Raw genomic sequence first — 18,719 nt, 5'->3', positions numbered from 1 at the left:
CACCATTTTGAACGGAAACGAACGTCGGCAGAACTGAACCAGAGTCCAGAGCAGGCAACAGCGCAGTAGACTAGATTTAGTGATCTGCTTTTGTTGCCCTTGTAATATTAATTTTTTCCGAAGTCACCGAGGAAATGGCTACTCCAGAGGCTAAAGCGTGAGTACAATTTAATTATAAGAGGAGGATTTTTCTGCTTCTGTGTTTCATAAGTAATTAGAAAACGGACCTCGGCGCTTTGTCATAACTCGTTGGCCTACCGGCAAGTTCACTCCTCTCGGAAAATGAAACCGAAACATTTCTCTATTTTGTTTAGTCACTGACTCATGATGAACGACGATGTCTCTCGATTGGGAATTTTTTTTTTTGGGGGGGGGGGTATTTGTACTAGATCTATGTATTTTCGTTCCAATGTTTCAATGTGCTGTATTTCACTTATTTTGTTAGTTCTTGTTTTATTTACAAAATTATTTGCGGAGCGTTCGACCGTTCGAAGTATTGAGCGAAATCAGACCAGGCAGGGGGCTTTCCTGACCTAGTTACTATGTTTATGAACTGACGTCAGCAAAACAACGTGTCCTTTGTGGAACAAGCGTTGCTTCAATTCTGTCAGTTCATGGTTGGGGCACGAGTGGAGAACAGTCTAGAGAACTCCTGTGTTCTATCTTGGATACTTTCCTCTGCTTCTGTTCTGTTTAAAAGAGTTTTGTTGTTATTCTAAAATCAGTGTGATCGATTGCGAGAGCCTAAATCTCCGGTTTAGGTCGAGTTCTATAGATTATTATCTGAACCTGTGGTGGGTGATGGTGGTAGCCTAGCCTTCATCAGTAGGTCTTCTTGTCGCTGGTAGTGAGTGACTACACCTCCTGGAACCATAGTGTAGATCTCTTTGTTGTTTACAAAGGACAACCACCAAAACCATTCTCTTTGTACCATCTTGTCATGGCAAGGTAAAGCCTTTTCTTTGTCTAGTCTAGTGCCTTAGACTAAGCCTTGCCTTAGACTTTGGGGCAATTGAAATAGGCCTTGAAATATGATTGCAATTTGTGCCACCATGAATGAATTCAATGGCCAACCAGCCACAGACCTGGAATGTGACACAACAGTTAATGAAAGTGCTGCATTTTCTAAAGTTAAAGTGGCTCTTCTCTAAAAGCTTTTTCAAAGAAAATGAAATCTACACTTTGTCTTTGGTCTTCGACACAATTTATGTTATGAATTCATAAGATACGCGTGATGTCATTTTGTGTGGGCCTGTTTCTTTTCATTAACGAAGTGTATACAGGCTCGGTAACCGGGAACAAAGTCACAAAGTATACAGACCCGGTAGGGGAACTCTTTTGTGATTTCGGAAAGTTTCAGCGCCCAGACCCGGTAGTGTGTCAGGTGTGTGTGTGAGAGAGGGAGAGGGGTGGAGGAGAAATAGAGAGGGTGACTGCTCGATTGAAATTATGACATTGTTCTTTTCTTCAAATTGTGATTCTTCCAACTCCAAAACGGAGGAAAAACGATCGTTCATCGAAAAGACATCCGCAATCTTCATTTAGATCTAGATTCTAGATCTAGGCTAGCCTTGAAACTAGATCAAAGATAAATGTCTGTCTGTCCAGATCTAGACCTAGGCCATAGATCTAGAAGAGCCTTGGTAGTGTACATCTATGGTCTACCCTGAGCCAAGAGGGCGGTGAAACTTTCGGAAATCGCAAAGGAGTTCCCCTACCGGGTCTTTATACTTTGTGACTTTGTTCCGGGTTACCCGGTCTGTATACACTCCCTTTCATTAATCTCGGCTCCTTTTTTTCCCATTCATAATAATTCATTAGTATGCTGGACAAGTTTTTAGTTTTTGCTCTTTTATTTTTATTTATTAAAGCACAACACTGCTTTGTACCAGTTTGACTGGAACCCTTAGTTCAGAACAGTCAAAAAGTCAAACTAAACAATTAACAAAGCCGTCAGGTCTAACCAATTTAGGCCTGGGCCTAGATCTAGATAGATAGTGTTGTGCCCTTTTGCTCAGTCCTCTGTACTATAAACTACTGTACGTTTTCATGTGATTTCCTGTTTGTAGTCAGTTCTGTTATTTTTATGATCATATTTCCTACTTATCATTATTGTTAACTGGAGTGGCTAGGCCTATTATATTGGGCTACCTCCCCCGACTGCTAGGGGAAGAGACTTGCTATGGATCACATGTGCAGTCATTTTGTCCTTTTTGAATGGAAAATTTCAGGGAATTAATTTCATCAGCTGTGAATCAAAGCACATTTGTGAGGTCATTTTCGTAAATATTTGTTTAGCTTTAATAAGTAAAATGAAGGCCTGTTTTACTAGTTTGTGAGTTTAGCAATTTTGTTCTTTTCACTTGAGTCTGTGATTGATCTTAACTTTTTGATTCACGTCATATCATTTGAACAAATTTAGCAAAAATCGGGATCTTTTAAAAATATGGCAGCTAAAACGGTTATATTTATAAATATAAAGTATTTACTATGTTATGATTTGATGAGTGAAAAGAGTTCTGGGAAAGAATGTATTCCGTGGCTGTTTTTGTAATATGAAATATGTTTTTTTTTAAATTTTCAGTGAAGAAGATTTGGCTACGGCCATCCTCCGACGCAAGGAGCGCCCCAACAGACTCCTTGTGGAAGAGGCTGTCAATGAAGACAACTCTGTTGTCTCCCTCTCCCAGGTAAACGTTAACTCCTTATGCACTCAGCAACAGTCACAGGGTTGGTTGGGAAATCCTGCAACAATGGGAGAAGGCTGTCAGTGTTCATCAGTTCTTTTCATTATGGAAGAGGCTAGCCGTACTCATTCTTAATATGATGGCTAGACTGACCATTTACAAAAAATAGGCCTACTGAATTGTAAATATACATTTTTAGTGTGCAGTGCCTAAAATATTTGTATTTGAGACTAAACCAGGGTGCCTTAGCCTCAATGACAGTGCATGTATTTTAAACCTCCTGTTTTCTAATGTTAATAGGGCCTAAGTTAAGTACGGCTAGACTGTCAGGTTAGCCGTACTTAATATTGATGGCTGAATTGTAAATGAAATTTGTGGTTTGCAATGCCTAAAGTATTTGTATTTCAGACAAAACCAAAAGGTGCCTTACTGACTTGCATGTATTTGAACCTGAATAATTACTAGATCTAGATCTAATGAGACCTGTGTACTCAACAGGCTTGAGTCGATTGGGCCAAACCTAGATCTAAGTACGGCTAGACTGGCAGTCTAGCCGTACTTAAGTACGGCTAGCCACTTCGTTTCATTATGATTATCTCTTACATAATTTCTTCCTAACCTTTGATTCAACAAAGACAAGTCATACGTTCATGATTCCTTTGTTTTAAGTTTCTGCGTGTGTGACTCACATTGGGATTATTTTGACGAGTAACACCCCCCAAAAAAAATCCCTGAAAATGTGCTCAAAATTTCATTTTTGACAGATTAAATGAAGTTAACCAGGAAAAAACCTACCAGTCATCAGATTGAGATGTGTACTACTTCAACAACTGATGCCATAGTTGGGTGATATGCTGGGTGTGGCGTTATGTTTTTGCCTTATAAGAAATATGTATATACAATTGTAGGCAGGCCCTTTGGTAAAGATATGTGCTTGCATGGGGGGAGGGGTGTCAAAAAGCTATTAGTTTTAAAAAACCCTGTAGTTTAAAATAAAAGTATTTTTGATTCACAGAAAAAGATGGATGAGCTCCAGCTGTTTCGAGGCGACACAGTGCTGCTGAAAGGCAAGCGAAGGAAAGAGACAGTGTGCATTGTGCTGTCGGATGATTCCGTCGGCGACGACAAAATCAGAATCAACAGATGTGTTCGCAACAACTTGCGTGTTCGTCTCGGAGACATTGTCAGGTATTTCCTTAGTCTTTGCTCTCAAGAACTTTTTGAAAGTGCTAGTATGAATTTTGTAGGGTTATTTTATCTTTAAACAATATTGTTATTTCAATGATCATATATTGCGCATAGAGTCTGCAGTTTGGAAAGGATAGGAGAGGAAGTTATACCTTGACTTGTCTTGGGCAAGGGTTATAATGTATTTAGCTTGATACTAGGCTAGTTTCCATATGAAGTGCATTTGTGTGTGATTTGCTCCTTCTTTCTTGTCAAACATCTATTGTCCTTATCGCTCATTCTTTTTATTGTATGTTACTCTCCAGTCCAGTAACTTTTAATTTTCAGTCCCTAATATGGCCTATTTGTGCGCAAGTGCCATAAAACTTACTAAAAATGAAGTACAGTTTTTATGTATTTGATTAGAGGTGAGTTCCAACTCTTTTGTAATTTTTTTTTACATGTTTTCTCTTTCAGTATTCAGCCATGTCCTGATGTGAAATATGGAAAGAGGATCCATGTTCTGCCAATTGATGACACAGTGGAAGGACTTGCAGGGTAAGAAGTGACTAGATACTGCAATTATTATAGAACCATGCAGGGTAAAGAAGTGACTAGATGCTGTAATTATTGAAGGACTGTGTAGGGTAAAGAAGTGACTAGATGCTGTAATTATTGTAGGACTGTGTAGGGTAAAGAAGTGACTAGATGCTGTAATTATTAAAGAACCAAGCATGGTGAAGAAGTGACTAGACGCTGTAATTATTGTAGGACTGTGCAGGGTAAAGAAGTGACTAGATGCTGTAATTATTGTAGGACTGTGTAGGGTAAAGAAGTGACTAGATGCTGTAATTATTATAGAACCATGCAAGATAAAGAAGTGACTAGACGCTGCAATTATTTTCGAACTGAGCATGAACGTATGACTGGGGTACAGCATATTGACACCAGGGAACAATACACTGTTGATCCTACTCTTACAGTCTGCTGTGCAAGACAATCACCAGTACAAACAACCACTTCCCACTCCTCTTCTCCGTCAGTGTCTAAATTGATCTGAGTCTTCTTCTATGCACTCTTTAACTTTATGTGTGATGGATTTGGTTCTTTCTTTAAAAAACAAAACAAAACATTTTCCTGTTTTCCAACAGAAACCTGTTTGAAGTTTTCCTGAAGCCCTACTTCCTGGAAGCTTACAGACCCATCAAGAAAGGAGACATTTTCCTGGTCAGAGGCGGCATGCGTGCCGTCGAGTTCAAAGTCATAGAAACAGACCCACAGCCATATTGTATTGTTGCCCCTGACACTGTCATTCATTGCGAGGGAGAGCCTGTGAAGAGAGAGGTGAGCTTTTCCTTTGACTTTCAGTCTTCTATTTATTTGAATATTGATTAATGTATCAATTTAAAAAAATAAATTTTAAAATATATTTTTATCCACCTTTGCATTGTGAATGGTTCAAAGTTTGATTGGCTTTCTCATACCTTGATTTCTGAAAAATTTGTCATTCCAAGATTACTGTGTAGATCTAGTTTTTAATGGATCTGCTTTGTTGCAACTTAAATATATTTATGATTTGTCCATTTTTTATATTATGTTAGTAATATACAATTTAAATTTTCCAGATATGTACATGGTGTTTTTACCATTCCTGTAAAGCCACAGAGTTTCCCCACAGGGACAATAAAGTTTTATCGTATCTTATCTTATTTCCCATTAACCAGGAGGAGGAGGAGCAGCTGAACGAGGTTGGCTACGATGATATTGGTGGATGCCGCAAACAACTGGCACAAATCAAAGAGATGGTGGAGCTGCCCCTGAGGCATCCTCAGCTCTTCAAAGCCATCGGCGTCAAGGTACGTTGGCGAAATGTTTTTGACGGTGCTTGTTTGAACTGGTTGGGGGGGGGGGGGGGGGTTTTTTTTTTTTTTTTTTTTTTTTTTTTTTTGGGGGGGGGGGTTGGTTTTTTAAAATTTGATTTTGGCTATGTGTAGCGCATAGAGTCCGATATTTAAAATGGAGAGGAGAGTATACCTCGATCCGTTTTGAGGAAAGGTTATATTTGCCTTGATCGTAAGCTCTTTATGAGGTAAACTGTTGGTATTTTCTTGAGAATTTAATTAAGATATATTTTTTAACACAGGGAAGAGATATATTGTTTGATTGCGTAGACCCCATACACACCTGTGTAACAATAGAACATGCAGGCTCAGTAGAAATGAGTTATGGCCCAGTGGTGACATTATGTTATGTTGCAACCAAAGGAAGGCAGTTATGAAGATTTAATTGTAATAACTTCATTCTGTTTAGAATTGTTTTTAGGAGATAGATTTGTACTGTACGTTGCATTGTGTTTTTTCAGCCGCCCAGAGGCATTCTGCTGTACGGTCCCCCTGGTACTGGCAAGACCTTGATTGCTCGAGCTGTAGCCAATGAGACAGGAGCTTTCTTTTTCCTCATCAATGGCAAGTAGATCTTTTTCTTAAATAATTCTTTTGTGTTCTATAAGCAAGAGGGGTGTGGAATAGATGACAAAAAGTGCTTGTAAAAGATGTCTTTGATAAAATTCACATGTTTGTGTACATGCCCTCCTTTTTTAACCCCCCTAAAAAGAATCTTTTGTTATTTGAGTAATCCTCATCTGGAATTACCATAGCACGATTTGAAAGATATCAAGCATAACAACATGTCTTTGTTAAAGCTTGATATTCATATGTGTTTGTGTGTGTGTGTGTTGATATATCTCTTTATTAATATTATTATAGGAAAAATGGATTTCAGTATTCTTGTAGTGGTACCATCGCTGGTGGGTTTTTGTTGTACTTGTAGTCATGTATCCGTTTTCACCTGCCATTTTCGTCACAGACTGTTGATAAATGAGTTGTTCTTTGTTGACCAGGTCCTGAGATCATGAGCAAACTGGCAGGCGAGTCTGAGAGCAATCTGCGCAAAGCTTTTGAGGAAGCCGAGAAAAACTCCCCGGCTATCATTTTCATTGATGAACTGGATGCTATTGCTCCCAAGCGTGAGAAGGTAAGAGATGATAATAGTTGTTCTGTATGTGGTAAGAGATGATAATAATTGTTCTGTATGTGGTAAGAGATGATAATAATTGTTCTGTATGTGGTAAGAGAGATGATGGTAACAGTTGCTCTGTATGTGGTAAAAGATTGTAGTAATAATTGTTCTGTATGTGGTAAAGGATGATAATAATAATTTCTCTGTATGTGGTAAGAGATTATAGTAATAATTGTTCTCTGTGTGGTAAGAGATGATAGTAATAATATTGGTTGTATATATATATATAATTGTCTACTTGCATATTTCCCTGTGCTGCATTCTGCACCTTTGAACTTAAGGGGATGTATGCAATAGTGTCACTTTTAGAAGAAAGACTGAAGATTTCTTGGGAATCTGGGAGAAATACTTACAAACAAATATTGCAGTAAACGGATTGTAACTTAGATCTACATCGATATCTCTGTGTCTGTGTCTTTTGTACATGAATGATAAATATCATGCCTCGAAAGAATGTCATGCTTGTATTGTCACATACATTTCCAACCTTTAAACTCAGTATGGAATTCTCCCCTCCCTCCGTCTTTCTCTTCTAGACACATGGAGAAGTGGAGAGACGTATCGTGTCCCAGCTGCTGACGTTGATGGACGGCTTGAAGCAGAGGTCTCACGTCATCGTCATGGCCGCCACCAACCGCCCAAACAGTATCGACGCTGCCCTCAGACGATTCGGTACGAACTGCACACTTTTGTGTTTATCCCTAACTCTGGCCAGGGCCGATTAGATCGGCCCATGTCCTGCCATGAACTGGCAGGGCCGATCTCATAGGACCATATAGTAAACTGCTGCTTCTGCCTTCCAACTAAATATTTGGGGCTTCCTAAAGTGATTTCTGATTGGCTAAAAGGCTAACCTCCAACCAATCAGAATATTTCTACCATTCTGGCTTAGGAGAAGAGTATTTTGCTTTCAAAACAGAGGGATGTTTTGAAAGCTTGTTGGTCAGGACACAAGCCACTAATGCCAGTGTAGATCTATCACTTGTGCTACTCATGTGGGTCTAAAATGGCCAAAAATCTATCTTTTTGGATACATTTGAAAGTGAATTGACAAGGGAAAGTAATTCAGGCACTGTTAATGGTGGATTTATTGGTGTTCAGTCAAGAATTGGGATTAGATCTGACAGACAAAGGGGCTGCCAGTTCTCATCCTGCCCCAACTTCTCTTTCAAATGGAACAATAGATTCTACTACCTTTGGGAGTCTAATAGGGGCAGAAAAAAGAGAGCTATAGAGTAAGGTGGGTTCCTTTTGCTATACTAATTATTACAGACTACCAGCAGATTGCTGAAAACCACATGGTTGTACTTGGAGTGTTTTTATGTTGAGTATGGTATAAAAGTAGCGAGTATCAGCTGCGCTCGAAACAGACCACATGACAAATTGAAACAGTGATGACTCATTACCTGTTCTTCTCAAACCTATAACACTGTACATTTTCTGAAAGGTAATTGAAAAACCCATATTTCTGCTATCTCACATTTTTTATAACATGCAGTACATTAGATTGGTGAATATGCTAATGAGCATGTAAATTTTTTATGTCAGCCATCTTGGATTTCAAAGTTATACAACCCCTTGTAAATTAAATAAAATCATATGTTCAAAGGCAAAATATAAAAGTTCATTCAATTATCTTTCAGAAAATATATACTTTTGTAGGGTTTTTATTTGATACAAGTCCATAAATTTGATTTGTAAAACATGTGCACGTTTTGGCTGATTAGCCCTGCCATTCCTGTTGAAACCACTTGCCAGAGTTAGGGTTAAGTGTGGGAGTACAATTGGGTGTAGCCTCCATTGATTTATTACGAGGATTCTGTTTTTCCCTTGTTAATTTTTGTTATTTTCTCGAGAATAGTTATTCTAAGCATTTGTTTTCTGTTAGTGGTGTCTATTAACTGAGCAAACCACACCAGCGCAACTTCCAAATGCCCACAAGTTTGGAATTGTGATTAATTATTATTTGTTGTTGGGGTTTTTTTCTCTTTGTTTTTTTGTTTTTTTTTAATTTTGTTTTTTGTTTATGTAATTATTTGTTCGTGGGTTGAGTGTTGTCCCCAAGTTTGTGTGTGTGGAAACTGAAGTGTGGTGGGTGCTCTGGTGGGGTTTGCTCCTTCTTTCCTACCAAGCATCTATCGTCCCGATCTCTCCTTTTTTGTGTTTGTTACTTTCTTGTAACACCTCTAACCTTATTGTGTTGCAAGTGCCGTAAAACTCTTACTAAAACTAAACGGAAACTGAAGTTGATTCAACGCCCCTTTCTTCTGTTCAGGTCGCTTTGACAGGGAGGTGGACATTGGCATCCCTGATGCAACTGGCCGTCTTGAGATCTTGAGGATCCACACAAAGAACATGAAGCTTGGTGATGATGTGGACCTGGAACAGGTATGTACATAGTCTGGGAATTTTGTTTGTTGTTGGGGGGTTGTTGGTTTTGTTTTGGGTTTTTTTTTTTTTTTTGGGGGGGGGGGGGTGGGCGTAAAATAGGTGTCAATGTTGTCTATTAATGAGGGGAGGGGGAGGGCTGTACACTGGACTGGATGTGGACATTGTGTGAAAATTTAGATGAGAGGAGGGAGGGGGGAGGTGCTGGTCACTGTGTACATATATATCCATATGCTGGGATAATGTCTGGTTCCATGTTTCTGGTCAATTTTCAGTTTGCTGAAGTTTGAGTAAAGAGAAGCACATCGACAAGAAAACAGAGTATTTAGAAGGGGGAAAGGACAAAAGAAAGACTTACCAGTTGCACACTCCAGGAACTAACTCAGTATTCAAGTAAACTTTTCACATACACTTGATGTATCTGCAGGTTGCGTCTGAGACTCATGGCCACGTTGGTGCTGATTTGGCTGCGCTGTGCTCGGAGGCTGCCCTTCAGCAGATCCGCGAGAAGATGGACCTGATTGACCTGGAGGACGAGCAAATCGATGCAGAAGTCCTCGACTCCTTGGCTGTGTCCATGGAGAACTTCAGAGTGAGTTAGAATGGCTCATTTCCAGGACTTGAATGATTTTACCACCAAAAAAAAAAAAAACATTTGGAGAGAGTGTTAAAGTGGAGTCTAAAAGTCTTTTCAAGACTTTTAACCCAGCACACACTCTCTCTCTCTACATGAATTCCCCTTTTTTTGGTCTCTGTGGGCTCAAGGGGCAGGGTCCAAACGGTCAAGGTTTGAAGTCAAGTTTACTTTACTTTGTTTTTAAAATCTTGTCTTTTGTAACGTTTTATGTTTTGTAAAGAATAGAATATCTTGTTTTGCAGACATAGGAGAGTTAAAAAAAAATATATTTATCATATTTGCACACCCCTGTGGGTCGGGGGAATATAAATAGACCCACTACCCCGTCTGTAGGAGGTATAAAACTCCTCCAATGACGAAGTGTCGCACACGGACCCCAACCCTCTTGGATCCGTGTTCAGCGCCGACTTTCGTGTATCTCCCCTTCTTCCTTCTTTCTCTTCTTCCACTGTTGACCTCATGTGAAGCAAAACTAGAAGTCATCCATCTCACAAGAGTTGGCGTGGGGGCGTGCGCCATAAAACACTTGCCCCCCCCCCAATTTTTTTGTTGTTGATCGTATTTTTAAACCAAAGAAAAAAGATGAATAAGTAGTTAAATAATGAATTTACTTTCTTTGTCATGCAGTGGGGTGATAATGAATTTACTTTCTTTGTCATGCAGTGCAGTGGGGTGATAATGAATTTACTTTCTTTTGTCTTGCAGTGGGCTCTCGGCAAAAGCAACCCGAGTGCTCTACGTGAGACGTCTGTTGAGGTGCCCAATGTGACCTGGGAAGACGTGGGCGGTCTGGAGAACGTGAAGAGAGAGCTGCAAGAGCTGGTGCAGGTGTGTACTCTCACGGCATGCCTGGGGTTTGGAATCTGTGGGTTTGCCAACTGTTCAAGTTTCCCACGGCTGGCTTGGATTCAGCAGTTGGGAATTTGAGTGCCTTTTCTCGTAAATAACGCCAAAGCCAGTCAGACGTGATGCCATTTTGTTTGTTGTTATGCCATCTGGTGTTTTGACATTTGCTGTCCCTGGTGGGTTTTTAATCAAGTTGGCAAACCTGAATGTTTTTGTTCTCACATATTCTGACAAAAGATGACCAGTGGGTTTTGTTCAGCCCCCAGCCCCCCCCCGTGAGACTTGTGCTTTTCCTGTGAGACTGATCATAAATTTCCTACTTGTGGGTTGTTCTTATTTGGGCATGCATTTTGAACTTGTTTCCTGGGGATTAATTGAAAATATAATATTACAGATATTTTGCTTGTTAAATCAGTTAGATACTAAATTTTGCCATAGTTGAGTTTTAGTCCTGAATTTCACATATGGCTTTTATGATCGATATATTTATTAAGGATGGAGACATCGACGGAATTATCTTTTTTCTGGATTTTCTTTGGGGGGGGGGGGGGGTGCCTGCAATGCATTGTTTTGTTTGTGTGCGCGCGCATGTTCATTTGAAATAAGATACTGATATTTGTTCTTGTCGCCCAGTACCCTGTTGAGCACCCAGAGAAGTTCCTCAAGTTCGGCATGACCCCGTCAAAGGGCGTCCTCTTCTACGGCCCCCCTGGCTGTGGTAAAACTCTGCTGGCCAAAGCCATTGCCAACGAGTGCCAAGCCAACTTCATCTCCATCAAGGGACCTGAGCTCCTCACCATGTGGTTTGGAGAGTCCGAGGCCAATGTCAGGGACATTTTCGACAAGGTCAGTGCTCGTGTTTTCTCGCTTGGCTTCTCCGTACGTGGGCATTAGGTGTGCTATTTACCTCCTGTGCCTGTGGGTCTTTTTGTGAGTGCAAGCATATGTTATGTGTGTCTGTAAAAAAAAATATGTGTGTATGTCTACAGGTGTGTGTGTGGAAGAAAGTATGTGTGAATGGGTGTGCCCACGCGTAACATTTAGTGAAACACCAGATCAAGTAATATCATAGTTCAATCATTGCAGTGCCTTCACAGCAAAGTATGTCTAGATTTTTTCTTGTTGTTTGAATTTCAATCTTGTACATGATTTCATAAAGACCAGTGTTTATAATACGTACAATTTTGTTTGAATAACTTTTTATTACTCATCTGCAACTGGTCTTTGTAATGAAAATTGTGTATGAATCCAATAGAAACCAGTGTTTGTAGTAATACCCCTTGTATGAATCTGGTGTGCTATTACCAGTTAGAAACTAGCTTGTGACGAACATAATATTTGTTATAAATGGTTAGGCTCTCGGACTCGCAACCGTAAGGTCGTGGGTTCGAATCCCGTCAGGGACCCGACTTTGTGTCCTTGGGACAGGCACTTTACACAAATTTTCCTCACTTCACCCAGGTGGGAATGGGTACCCGGCTATAGACAGCGAAAGATATTGTCAGTTTGTTAGTGTTTGAGCACTTAATCAGCTGCTTGCACTGTATGCTTCCCGGGAAGCTGAGAATGTTTCGGAGTGTTCTATGGTCTGTTGGGGTAATAATATAGTGTAAAGCGCATAGAGCCTGCTGTTGAGCGGGGATGTGCGCTATACAAATGCTATTTATTATTGTTATTATTATTATAAAACTGAGATGTTGTTTCTTGCCTTCCTCCAGGCTAGGTCAGCCGCACCATGTGTGCTCTTCTTTGATGAACTGGACTCCATAGCCAAATCCAGAGGTGGAAATGTTGGTGATGGTGGTACGTGCACTCATTTCTTTTTGTGACTGCTTTTTAAAATATTTTTTACATTAACAGTGCGTCGCCTCAGAGCTATTTTGTCCAAAGTAGAGAGATGCCTCTTTACTTAAGTACACTTTGGACAAAATAGTTCTGAGTGGACGAGTTGTTTATTGGTAGAACTATTGTAAGAAAAACTCTTGTGGCTAGATTTTATTACTTTTTTTGTACACAAGGAAGGTTTGGGATTTTGTCCTGAAGAGGCACGGATTACCCCGTTCTGTTTAGGAGACTGGGGTAAATGAGTCAACAAGGTCCAGGGGGGGGGGGTCCATTTATTGGCCTATTGCATGCACTGCCCTGCGATGATTTTGTCAGGTAAATCTGAGATGTTCACGAGAACCAAAGATTACTTTAACCCTGCACTAGATGGTGTTTGTGTGGGTGAGCTTCTCTTCACTTGTCAGTATATTGGTGTTTTAGCGCCTATATAAAAAAAAAGGGCAGTTTGTACTGTATGCTTCTCTGGAAGTTGGAATTGTTTTAGAATGTTATCTCTGATCTGCTGTGGTAATAATATAGAATGTAAAGCGTATAGAGTTTGCTGTTGAACGGGAATTTACGGTGTACAAATGCTGTCTATTATTATTTTTATTATGATGATTATTTTTATTTTTATTATAATGATAATGATGGATTATTATTATTATTATTCACTCCAACAAACAAACTTTCCGTGCAGGTGGTGCTGCTGACAGAGTGATCAACCAGCTGTTGACAGAGATGGACGGAATGTCAGCCAAGAAAAACGTCTTCATCATCGGTGCCACGAACCGGCCCGACATCATCGACTCTGCCATCATGCGTCCGGGCCGTCTGGATCAGCTGATTTACATTCCTCTGCCCGATGACAAGTCCCGCATCCAGATCTTCAAGGCAAATCTGCGCAAGTCACCATTGGCCAAGGTAGGTCTACTGTTCAGTAGTGTGGTAGGGAAGGAATATATATTTGCAACACTGCGATGCTGTTGTTTTTTGTTCTGTTTTGTTGTTGTTGTTTGTTTTGTTTTTTCATAATATCTCACCAGTTTGTTTTGTAATGGTTGGACCCATGGATGAAAAGTGAGTTTGATTCCCTGCGTGAGGAGATATTGAATTGGGTACTGGGTACGGTATATGTCAAGAAGCCTCATGTGTAGCGTGAGCTGTATTATTTCTCTCACTGGGATATTGAGCATGTGTAGCATCATTTTTGCCATCGTCAATGATGATAATGTTGATCATGCATTGTAAAAATGTAAACATTTTTTTACTCTTCATTAATGATAATAATTGATGGTGACATTGATCATGTATAGTGTTTGTTTTCTTTCTAATAGGATGTCTGTCATGTCCCCTATGTACTGTAATGGTTTTGTCTTCTGCTGTAGTTCTCTCATTGATCTTGTATAACATGAGCTTCTATCTTCTTGTCGTCCCCAGGATATTGATCTAGACTACCTGGCAAAGGTGACCAAAGGCTTCAGTGGTGCCGATCTTACAGAAATCTGCCAGCGTGCTTGTAAGCTGGCCATTAGGCAGTCGATCGAGGCGGAAATCCGCAACGAGCGTGAACGTGCAAAGAACCCAGATGCTGATATGGTAAGTGCAGTCGACTCCGCTTGTGTTGACCGGGCTTGAGTTGATCTTCGGTAAAGTCTGTCTTTTTCTAGTGTCACAGCCTTTTTCTATACAGGTCCCAGCTGTTGAGTTGAACTTCGGATGAGTTGATCTCTTTTTTCACTCCCCCGGCCGACATCAACTCCTCCGTAGTCAACTGTACTAGAAATTGTCGCAAGAAAAAGAGAAGCTGAAGAAATAATTTTTATCGCTGTTTAACAGGGAGACAAAACATGCTAATTTTTCTTGTGACGTCTATGTAATCTGTTTGGATTTTGTCGAAATTTGGGACCATGAACCCATGTGCGCCTAGTTGAAGCCATCCCCTTCATATTTTCAAGGTGCAAGAGTTCAAAGGGCATGGTGCTTTTTGTACACACTTTTGGTGTTTTACAACTTGATCATGTAGTTCCTTATACTTTTTTAGTGTTCTGTGTACATTGTGCTGCTGCCATATGGTAATCTGTTTTGTTGATGATATTTTTTCTCTCGTTGAAATCCTTCTTTTATGAAGACAGATTTTTATATTTATAAAATACTATAACAGGAGGCTGTTTTCATTTTTAAGTTTTATATAATGCAACAGCTAGTGTGGTGAAATTTCTGTCTTTTCCAAAAGTCTTTGTTTGTACAGACCTAGTGGGTGGTTGGCGGGTGCTCTGGTGGGGTTTGCTTCTTCTTTCCTATCAAACATCTATCGTCCTTATCTCCCCTTGTTCTTTTTTATGTTTGTTACTCTCTTGTAACACCTCTAATCTTCTGGCGCTCATATGACCTTATGCAGTTGCGAGCTCCGTAAAACCTCTACTAAAACTAAACAGACCCTGTAAGTAATGTGAATCATTCATGTGTTTATCGCTGGATCTTCCCTCCCTTGTGGGTGGTTGGCGGGTGCTCTGATGTGGTTTGCTTCTTTCCTATCAAACATGTATCGTCTTTATCTCCCCTTCTTCTTTTCTGTGTTTGTTACTCTCTTGTAACACCTCCTTCGGCACTTATATGACCTTTTTGTGTTGCAGATGCCGTAAAACACTTACTAAAACTAAATTCCCCTCCCCTTGTGTTCTTCCAGGAAATTGAAGAGTACGACCCAGTGCCAGAGTTGACAAGGGCCCACTTCGAGGAGGCCATGAAGTTTGCGCGCAGATCCGTCACAGAGAACGACATTCGCAAATACGAGATGTTTGCTCACTCCTTGCAACAGAGCAGAGGGTTCGGAGGTTTCAGGTCAGTTTGGAATATTGTCAGACTAACTCTGTCCACTGGGGGAGGGGGGGGTGTGATGGATGATATCCATCCATCTCTGTTCTGAACAATTTTCTCCACCTCTAGTTATCTGTGCCCTGAGATCTGCCCCCAGAACTACTTGTTCTCAGGTGGCTCTCAACAGACCAGCCTCTCTTCCTCTTCTAGTGGGTGGTTGGAGGGCGCCACTGGGAGGTCCTTCTTCTTTACTTTCCCCTCTATTGCTTCTGTCTGTCTTACTTTTCCCCAGCACTAAATGACCATTATTATGTCGATGTGCTTCTCTTTACTCTAACAAACTTCCTCTTCCCCTGGGGGCTCCCATCTTAGGCATTACCTTGTCACATTGTAGGCTGGCTTCCCAAGAGTGAGCCAGTCCGCAACCACCGTCTTTTCTTGATCTCCTGGTCTATTGGTTGTTGTTGGGGTCAACTCCAAATTTGCCTGCTACATTTCTGGTGTCCGACCAGTGGATTTTCATCATCTTCCAGGGGCAACCATTGATGAAAGACTGTAGGGGGGCTCTCGTGGCCTAGAGGTTAAGGTGTTGACCTCTCATTCAAAGGTCCCGAGTTCGAATACGGGTAGCGACGGAAAAATTTTCTTCTCTAAAATTGTCTCCTTACACACCTGCTCTCCAGCAATGTTCTGTCGTCTGCTTTCGTCTCCACTTTCTGCCCTCACCTCCTTCCCCCTCTCCTCTGGGCTCCGGACTCTTTTCTGCAGCCTTTCTACTGCTATTCCGTGGCTACTTCTTACTACTGTCTTTCAGCCACACCCCTGATCTTCTGGTGGGAAAGATCTACTCCTAGCCTTCTCAGACATGGGCGAAAAATTTCGGAGGGCCCGTGTGCAAGTTGAGCACGTTAAAGATTCCTTGGTGGTCTAAAATCGATAAGAGTAGGCTTCAGCAGCCACCCGAGCAAAATTCAAAATTTCATACCAACTGAAAAAGTTTAATGTGTCCCGTGCGCTAATATGACCTTATGCAGTTGCGAGCACTGTAAAACACTTACCAAAAAAAGAGAAGGATTGTAGTTTGTTTACTATTAGTACTGCATGCTTCCCGGGAAGATGAGGATGTTGATGAGTGTTCTATGGTCTGCTGGGGTAATAATATAGTGTAAAGCGCATAGAGCTTGCTTTCGAGTGGGGACATGCGCTATACAAATGCTATTTATTATTATTATGACTGTCTGCTTTGTTAGTTTCCATGTCTCCGATCCATTTAACAATACCATTTTTAGGTTGGTGTAGTTTTACAAGACAGTTATTTCAACATGTCATTTTGTAAGTTATTAGTAATTTTTTTGCATTTTAAAATGTCACAAGCTTAGAGAATAAAGGGAGTAAAAGGCCATAAAGAGTTATTAAAGCTAGATTCTTAATTCACAAATTCACAGAAGCAGTCAAACCTGCTCTGAGGACTGCCTGTATGAGACAGTCACCTGTACAAACGGCCACTTCCCACTTTTCCCCCTTTTCTTTTTTAAAATTAAAATAAACATTATAATGTCACAGTGTAAAACTGGCGCTCGTATGACCGTATGCAGTTGCGAGCGTCGTAAAACCCTCTACCTTTAAAAAAAAACAAACAGTGAAAGACGACCGCTTTTCTCCTCAACATTGGGTGGACAATTAGACAATTCCAGCTGTATGTGATTGGGGTTTGTGCTTGATCAATCTCCCGTGCAAAAAAAAAAAGGCACAGTCCACACTTTTCTCCCAGTTCCTGCTCCTCTTTCTCCCCCCTGAAGCTTTCGTGTTACAAATTAACGATGCAAAAAACAAAACTGAAACCCGTGTCTTTTCTCAAATGTGTTCAGGTTCCCGGGAGCGGCCGGACAGCAAGGTCAAAGTGGTTCTGGTAGCGGCAGTCAGGGAGGAAACTTTGCCCAGGACGACGGAGATGAGGATCTGTACAGTTAAACTGTCCACACTGGGCTCTCAGCAAGATTTACGGTCATTTACTCTATGACTCACAATGTGCTTTTTTTTTTTTTTTACTGACATTTTGATGTTGTTTTTTTCCTCCGGCCATCAAGGCTTCTTCACATGGAAGAGCAGTTCTTATTTCAAGATATTCTCCCCTGTTTTTGTTTTTTTTAAACTATAGGATGAGAACATTATTTCGTTGTCTTTGCCTCTTGTATCTATTGTCTCTCACGAGTTTCCGTTCATCTTACGATTGATTTTGTATGACATAACATGGCGAACACTACACATGAGTAGAATGTATGTATACATAAGTTGACTATTATTACGTGTGGGACATGGTGTGGCTGTCAGGTGTTTCCCTTAGAACGTAGTAGAACGTACACCGTACAAGTTTCTATCACATCTTCCTCCAGTTTCACGGAAAAAATCTTTGGTTGTGACAGATTTTGAGCTCAGTCTCTGAGACCAAAGTTACTGTCAAGGATTCCCAGTTGGTTGGGTTTTTTTTCGGGAGGTGGGGGATGGTTTGCCTCAAGTCAACGTAGGCCTGTAATGCAGACCCCGTTTTACAGATTTATTTGGGGAAAAGGCGAGTTAGTTTCCCCCAAGTTAGATCTGAATGAATGTCTGCAGTCAGTTTCGGTCCCTTTCTTATCTTTTTATGTGACTAGATATAATATTTGTATTGTGTTTTAGTTGCAATATGCGGATATTTGAGATATTAGTTAAGACCAGCACGGGTGACAACAGGGCATTTGGTGTACCTCTGGAGACTGCATTTTGTTGTTGGTTTGGCTGATATTGTCATACGTTTGGACTCCATGGTATGTGGTATTTTTTGGTTCAGTTTTTGTTGGGTTTTTTTGCGGGGTGGGTTCCGCAAGTCTTTGGCATGAATTGGAATGATTGCGCGAGAGGGTGACTGGTTTTCATGGGTTTTTTTTATGATTAAATGGAGAGTAATGTACCGCTGGTAGAGTAGTACAATGGTTTGTCATTTGCGTCCTTGCTCCTCTGATATTTTCTGGGAATCTTATCAGTTAGATTCATGTTGGGCTGGAGAATTAGGAGCGAAGCAAGCGTGCTGTTTTCATCGTCCATGTTTCCTCACCTTTGACTGAGAACAGATTCGACAGAAATTGCCAAGGTTCATGGCATACACTTTAAAGGAGTTTTTGTTTGTTTGTTTTGGGAGGGTCATGTGTGAAATTCAAAATTTTCTTGCTTGTGCTGTTTCAAGTATGTGATTTAAATATTTTAAGCCATGGAAATAAATTATGACAAAAAAAACC

At 40.6% G+C, this 18,719-nt stretch overlaps 1 protein-coding gene across 2 annotated transcripts; it reads left to right on the top strand.

The window, feature by feature from the left end:
• On the top strand, window positions 1-18,719 carry LOC101845369 (transitional endoplasmic reticulum ATPase). Of its 2 annotated transcripts, none has more exons than XM_005111141.3 (18): window positions 1-157; window positions 2,585-2,690; window positions 3,703-3,875; window positions 4,332-4,412; window positions 5,006-5,198; window positions 5,579-5,710; window positions 6,217-6,319; window positions 6,754-6,887; window positions 7,469-7,604; window positions 9,208-9,320; window positions 9,748-9,912; window positions 10,663-10,785; window positions 11,437-11,649; window positions 12,522-12,606; window positions 13,328-13,551; window positions 14,068-14,226; window positions 15,317-15,471; window positions 17,316-18,719. In XM_005111141.3, exons 1-18 carry the CDS (start codon window positions 135-137, stop codon window positions 17,416-17,418), a joined length of 2,421 nt encoding a protein of 806 aa, XP_005111198.1. In that variant the 5' UTR covers window positions 1-134; the 3' UTR covers window positions 17,419-18,719. The 2 variants fall into 2 exon arrangements, with proteins under 2 accessions (XP_005111198.1, XP_005111199.1); XM_005111142.3 differs by lacking the exon at window positions 1-157 and adding an exon at window positions 598-948.

The sequence above is a fragment of the Aplysia californica genome, unplaced genomic scaffold (assembly GCF_000002075.1).
Source record: "Aplysia californica isolate F4 #8 unplaced genomic scaffold, AplCal3.0 scaffold01013, whole genome shotgun sequence".
NCBI classification, from domain to species: domain Eukaryota; kingdom Metazoa; phylum Mollusca; class Gastropoda; order Aplysiida; family Aplysiidae; genus Aplysia; species Aplysia californica.
Note: the sequence above shows the minus strand (reverse complement) of the source record. Positions and strands in the feature narration are given on the sequence as shown.